The sequence below is a fragment of the Anarrhichthys ocellatus genome, unplaced genomic scaffold (genome assembly GCF_004355925.1).
Source record: "Anarrhichthys ocellatus isolate YVR2014 unplaced genomic scaffold, GSC_Weel_1.0 scaffold17, whole genome shotgun sequence".
Classification (NCBI taxonomy): Eukaryota; Metazoa; Chordata; class Actinopteri; order Perciformes; family Anarhichadidae; genus Anarrhichthys; species Anarrhichthys ocellatus.
Genome location: NW_022280047.1, coordinates 7,026,874 through 7,033,917, shown reverse-complemented (window position 1 = coordinate 7,033,917; position 7,044 = coordinate 7,026,874). Strand labels below are relative to the sequence as shown.

At 43.8% G+C, this 7,044-nt stretch overlaps 1 protein-coding gene across 9 annotated transcripts in view; it reads left to right on the top strand.

Annotated features, from left to right (window-relative positions):
• Positions 1-7,044, top strand: part of osbp2b (oxysterol binding protein 2b) — a 41,494-nt gene that overhangs the window by 33,053 nt on the left and 1,397 nt on the right. For all 9 annotated transcript variants that reach the window (XM_031856440.1, XM_031856441.1, XM_031856442.1 and 6 more), the window contains 9 exons: positions 777-900; positions 1,637-1,703; positions 2,261-2,413; positions 2,500-2,745; positions 2,897-3,017; positions 3,861-3,964; positions 5,399-5,494; positions 5,875-6,059; positions 6,177-6,397. In XM_031856440.1, the coding sequence (XP_031712300.1) occupies positions 777-900; positions 1,637-1,703; positions 2,261-2,413; positions 2,500-2,745; positions 2,897-3,017; positions 3,861-3,964; positions 5,399-5,494; positions 5,875-6,059; positions 6,177-6,397 (1,317 nt within the window). The remainder of the gene's footprint in view (positions 1-776; positions 901-1,636; positions 1,704-2,260; positions 2,414-2,499; positions 2,746-2,896; positions 3,018-3,860; positions 3,965-5,398; positions 5,495-5,874; positions 6,060-6,176; positions 6,398-7,044) is intronic.

Here is a 7,044-nt window from a genome sequence, read left to right as displayed (position 1 = left end):
TGGGTTTCTTTAACCATGAAGGCAATCTTTTCAAAATGGTAAACAAGTTGTTTAAGTTGCCTTAACTTGATTATACCTCAACCACGTAGGTAGAACATCAGAAGGGGCTCATGTTGGTCATTTGGTTTGAAAAACAACCTTTGTTGTTGTTTTAAGTGCGTTGACTTTGGTGTTTAGCTGCTTTCACGTAAAACCATTGCTACACTTAAGTATTCTGCCATTTAGACAGTATAATGTTGGCTTACCAGAGACATGAGTCATCTCTCTTTTAAAAGGTTGGAGTGGTAAAAGAACATTGCATATCTGTTTTCTGTGTTTCTGACAAGGATGTGGTTAAATCTTTATTGAATAAATTGATCGTATGCATCTTACTAAGTAGTATTAAACAGAAGCTGGTTTTGAAAGCATATGCATATGATGAAAAACAACTCTTTTCTAATAATGCAGTACATTTAGTTCATATTGGTGGTTGTTCAATGACTGAAAGTCATAGTTTACTCATTTTTTTCATAGAATTACTTTTAGAAAGTACTGAATTGACTGTCGGATACTGAATATTAGAAGCTAACCCTGAGGAGCTTGCATTTCAGGCTAGTTAAGCAGCAGGAACATTGCCAATTTTACTAAGCTAATTATTCCTTGATCAATCGCCATGGGTATGTGATTATACGCTGCTCTCTCCTGAACTCTGTAGAATACAAACTCACCACCATGTGATGGCTCTGCTAGTGTTGGAGGCTGTTAGCATTTACTCACAAATGTATCTGTCCTGACAGGGGGGAGTGGGAGGCTGCGCAAAGAAGAGGCGAGTGATGAAGATGAGGATACTGAGTACTTTGATGCCATGGAGGATTCCCCTGCATTTATCACAGTGACTGCCACTGAGAACACACAGCACAGGTCAGTCACTCACAGGGATCCATGCTTTTTGATTTAGCCAAACAGCAGGTCAACTGAAAGACAGATACGGGGATGGAGGTTTAGTTGAGTATTAACATTTACTGTCATAAAGAATTCTGAGGATGAATTTGACTCAGGCTGACAGCTGAAAAAATGTCTGATGATGGTTCACGGTGTGAAAACTTAACCTACACACACACACAAATTACAGAGTGGTGTGCCATTCACTCTTTTGTTAGATGTGTTCACTCTGAGTAATACAGAAACAAATCACCAAAGACGCACTTCTGTCTGCTTTCCTGTAGCAAAATAAAACTGCTTTTGTTGTTGCTCTCTCAGAATGAATTTATGGTATATTTGTTTGCTGCGCTGGAGTTAGTCTCTTGCTGGCAACTCCACCTGTCTTTGCAGAGCTTGCACTTTCTATTTTTACTTTTTTAAAACATCTCAAGTAAATTAAGTGTTCTTCTCCTCATCATTGTTATGGCTCATCTCTTGCAACATACTCCAGTATGGCAATCGACTCCAGTAGCACCATTAAGAGTGATGGAAACAGTTACTCAGCAATGTAATACCCAGCAATCCGTTTGCTCCTCGTGTGTGTGTGTGTGTGTGTGTGTGTGTGTGTGTGTGTGTGTGTGTGTGTGTGTGTGTGTGTGTGTGTGCGCGTGTGTGGAAAATGGAGAGAGAGAGGGACATTGAGAGAATTGTAGAAAATATTTTTCTTCTCTTCCAGGTGTTCTCAGAGTAATTTGAGTGGAGCAAGCGGAGGTCAACCCAATGACTGTAACCAGGACGACCATGTAAGTGTCTGTCCTCCTAACTAGTCTGATGAATAGGACTGACATTTGTGGACACTGCTGACTTGTAATCTTAAAATAGATTAATTTGTGCTGCTGGAAAGCTCACAGCTCATTGATTTATTTATATAACTGTCTTCACTTGTCGTTCTCACAGTCCCCATTTCCTATCCTACGGTCATCCCAATGCTCACACACACACACAATCACACACAGCCTTTATCCGTGTGTCCTGCGGTGTCATCGTCACCCCTGTGGTGCCAAAGATACACAGCTGCTTCATTCCACTAAATGTTAGTTACCAGTCAAACATCTGCACTTCTTTCCCCTACACTCTCATTGCTTCTTCCTCTCTCTAACACACATCTGCGTCCTCTGTTCCCTCTCGTCCTGTCTCTCACTCGCTCTGTCATTCGGTCTCCTCCGTTTGGTAATGTGCTGCCAAGTTGAGCATGAAGCTGAAAGTATTCCTCAAACTTGTATATGCCGAATATGCTTTTCACACAAAGTTAAAAGACCACCATCTCATCCTCCACCCCTTCCCTTCCACCTAATACCAGATGTCTCCAAGCTGTAACGATGTGTCGGGGAAGGAGCTGCAGCCTCGCAGACAGAGGCGCACACATGTCCCAGACAAGCCCAACTACTCCCTCAATTTGTGGAGCATCATGAAGAACTGCATCGGCAAGGAGCTCTCCAAAATCCCCATGCCTGTAAGTGTATTAGGCATGGCCCTCCTTCTCGCTGGCTGGTTAACACAAAGCTGTGTGTCTCACGTCTTCTTCATCCGGCCATTCAGGTGAACTTCAACGAGCCTTTGTCGATGCTGCAGCGTCTCACCGAGGACCTGGAGTATCATGAGCTTCTGGACAAGGCGGCGCGCTGCGACTCCTCCATGGAGCAGATGTGCCTGGTCGCCGCCTTCTCCGTCTCGTCCTACTCCACCACGGTCCACCGGACAGCTAAGCCCTTCAACCCCCTCCTGGGTGAGACCTACGAGCTCGATCGAAGGGAGGAGTTCGGCTACCGCTCGCTGTGTGAGCAGGTAACAGCATGGCCACAGGGAGTTTTTGCTTACACACACACACACACACACACTGACGTGCGTGCACACAGTGCGAGTACGCAGTGCATGCCTGTGTTCTCCAAGCAAGTCTGCTTATGTGCTTTACCTTTATGTTTCTATTTCTTCTAAGGTGAGCCATCACCCCCCTGCAGCTGCACATCATGTGATTTCCCAACGAGGCTGGACCCTGTGGCAGGAAATCACCATCGCCAGCAAGTTCCGTGGCAAATACCTCTCCATAATGCCTCTGGGTAAGACATTTCATATTCAGCGGGGAAGCAAACAAACTGTGTTCCATCATGCAAATGTACCAGCCACACCAGACAGAGTTTACTTAAGAAGGACTCCCACTTGAGAGCAGTACATGACTGTGCTGCCTCCCACACAATGTAGAGGAAAAGCCTGTGAGAATGAATCAAGAGGGTTTTATGACCGTTTTGACACATACATAAAAAATGGATATAAAGGGAGCCAAGGGATGCGGTGGGATTTATCTGACTTTTCTCCTTTCCTGTTATATGCCTGCTGTAAAGTTCCATGTAACAGAAAAAAGATCTAAAGTGGAAAGCGTTTATCGTCAAATTGATATTGTTAATCTTCCAGGGTTAGGTCACACTGGAACTAGATGTTGAAATTGAATGCCTGTGCACAGGGGCATAAATGTGTTGGATCAATGTTTCCCAAACTTTTTTTTCTGGGGACCCACTGTTTAAAAATGGCAAACCATCGCAACCCAATTCATAATAGGCCTTATCTATATAAGGAGGTACCACATAACCACATCATTACAAACACTCAGGCTCTGTCTTGTGGCTCAAAGGTGAACTGCAGATTTAAATGTTAAATAAAAGACTATGGAAGAAATTATGCAAATTAATTGCGTGGCCCTAACGAAATCTCCTGGGACCCACCTGTGGGACCGGACCAAGTCTTTGGGAATAACTTTGTCAGATGACGTGTTTTTCAGCTGCTGCAGGTAGAATTTACCATGTTCACCAACAGATTTAGAATCCCAAAAGCTGATTGCAGATTGGTAACAAAGCAGCTGTGATATTTCTTTTCTCTAACAGCATTTTGTCCCTGTCCCTCCCCAGGTGCCATTCACTTGCAGTTCCACTCCAGTGGGAACCAATACGTGTGGAGAAAGGTCACCTCCACAGTGCACAACATCATTGTGGGCAAGCTGTGGATTGACCAGGTCTGTTTCTCCTATTGGTAACCATTCATCCACAGCTCCAAACTACAACCCTGCTTTATTGTCTCTGACACCCCAGAGCAGCCTATAGATATTATACAAGCCAGCAGAGAAGTGCTGTGAAGAAGCACACGAATAAGAAGCTTCCCATTCTCTAGGGATTGCTCTTCAGTTTCTTTTGTTATTACAGCTTTGATCTCCAATAACACCCTAGAATAACAGCCTCTTCTTTCTGTGAGATGGCCCAGTTATATAGGGGGAGGGGCAGGCTTCACAGCTGCATGTCTCTCAGTTGTGTCTCCTTGTTTAAAAGTATAATTCTTGTTTTTTCCTGTTTCCACTCAGTCTGTGTGTCGTATCAATTTGTCTGTATGTGTGTGTGTGTGTGTGTGTGTGTGTTTGCGCTTGTTTTTGTGCGTAACCCTGGAAGAACACCTGAAGAACAATATGGCAATTCACCATCTCCGATTTATTACTTTGGTGTGTGCAATGAGGAGATATATTGGCTAGAGACTATGAAAATCAGCAGCAGTGTTCATGCTGATGTAATCAAAGGTACCCTGTGGAGTTTTGTGTATGTTCAGCTGGTACATTATAACTTACTAGAGACAATATACGCAAAAAACATTTTTCCCAGACAGCTGTTATGGTTATCTTGGCTCTTGGCATGTAAGTTTGAGTTACTAGTCGAGGTAAAACAACACCACTGTGTTGATAGATTCTCTCCAACTTCAGCTTATCCGCAAAGAAAAAGCCTCATCGATTATTACACATTTTTACTTTGTATTGTTTTGCCTTCTGCATTCAATACTTTTGCCGTCTTTCACCGCCTCCATGCATCGCTCTGCTGCCCTCTGGTGCAGAACGGGGTCAGCCTAACAACTCCGTGTCAAACTATGGAAACTATGCTGCTACTGCCTCCTCTGCTGCCAGACAGTGCAACAGAAGACAGTGCTGTCAGGAGCACAGCAAGTGAAGCCAGAGAATGAGTGATCTGTACTGATCAGCATATCATCACTGTACTAAGCTTACAGTGTGACAACAATCCATGAGATTTTACTTTGATGGCTGTTCGATGCAGCAAAAGATAAGAATGCGTGTTACAGGTTAGGTATGAAGCTTGAAAGGTGTGGCCCTCAGCAGTCGACAGAAATGTAATGAAATGCACTTTTGGCTTGTGGTGTTTTATGTAAAGCACTTCAAATAACCTTGTTGCTGAAATGTGCTTTATAAATAAACTGGCCCTACAACACCACGAGTTGTCAAAAACTCCATGTGGTACCTTTGAGGAACCTGAATACTTACTATAACAATAAATAGGGTTAGGATCAGTCAGGGTGCTTTTCTTTCTCTGCTCTAAAAACTGTTAATAGTGTTGATATGCTATCATTCTCTCTGTGTGTTTGTCTCTCTCACTCTGTGTCTGTATTTGTGCAGTCGGGGGACATTGAGATTGTGAATCACAGGACCAAGGAGACCTGTCAACTCAAGTTTTCTCCCTACAGTTATTTTTCCAGGGACGTTCCACGGAAGGTAAATGCTTCCTTTCCACGCTTATGTACACGACCTTGGCACAACGTCATACATTGCAGGGTTCATTTTGTCCGATACTGCCTCCTGCTGGAGACTACCAACAAATATATCGTGTAAAAGTGAAAAAGCTCTCGGTAAGAGCGCACATTGCAGTGAGGTAACCATAGGTGTACTAATTATCTAAAAATGGGGCACAATGCTGCCCTCCTTGGTAGTGACTGATGTCGGATAAGCTAATGGAGGTTTACTGGTGTCCTACCTAGGTGTTTGTGTATTTAAGTGTTTAACATTTGGAGGAAAGGAGATGGTGATACATCTGGACTCTCAGAAAGAAAGCTTGCTTTAGTTTCAGTTTTCTTATTTCCTTTTGCTCTTTCCAGGTGACAGGTGTGGTGGCAGACAGTGGGGGTCAGGCTCACTACGTCCTCTCTGGTACGTGGGATGATAAAATTGAGAGTGCCAAGATCATTCAGAGCAGCCGAGGGGGCAGCGGATCAGAGGGCAAGCAGAAGACGGTCTATCAGACGTTGTCTCCCAAGCCGCTGTGGAAGAAATACCCTCTCCCGTAAGTTTAGGCAGAGCATTGCAATGTATGAGTAGTTGCATAACTGCTGCGATGTTCAATCAATATCATTGATCGTGACGCAGCGTAACTTCTGTCAATTTCCTCTCGCTCTCTCAGGGAGAACGCTGAGAACATGTACTACTTCTCAGCGCTGGCACTGACCCTAAACGAGCAGGAGGACGGAGTGGGAGTGACCGACAGCCGTCTGAGACCAGACCAGAAGCTGATGGAGGAAGGGAGATGGGATGAGGCAAACTCAGAAAAGCAGAGGCTAGAGGAGAAACAAAGAGCCGTGAGGAGGAGGAGGGAAGCGGAGGCCACAGATGCTCTGGATGAAGGTATGCAAATGAGAACAGGAAGTGTGGCATGTGTGAGTAAATGACAGAGACAGGCAGTGACGATAAAGAAAGGATGAAGGGTAAGTATTATACTCTGCAGTGATTTTCTGATACATACAGTTGTTTTAATTGGTTCATTTTCAGTATCTGGGCCAAGTTTGGATGAATTCTGCAACTATGGCGCCGTATTTTTATCCCCAAATGCAAGACCAATATGTTTTTGATTTGTTAGAATTTGAATCCCACTTCTAGCTAGCTTCTTGTCCGTAGCAAAGGCAACTGAGGCTCATGGTTATCGTAGTATCAAGATCTGCCCACTCATGTGAAAGGAAGTTGAAATTATGAAAACTGATCAGTTGCAGTAATAGAAAATCTATAATATTTTTAATTTAGCAGACTCCCATGTTTCTGTGTTGAAGAACATTGACAATATCATTTAAAAATAACTTTAAAATGTGAATTCTTAGTGGGGAAGATTTAGGAAGTAGTACTTATCCCAGTAAGAACAACACTCAGCAGGGCTAAACGCAAAAGGTTAGGGCTAATAGAGGTCAGTCTGAACTTTACAGAGAACCTAGCAGAAACGTTTCATCCCGTGGCGTGTGTGTGTGTGTGTGTGTGTGTGTGTGTGTGTGTGTGTGTGTGTG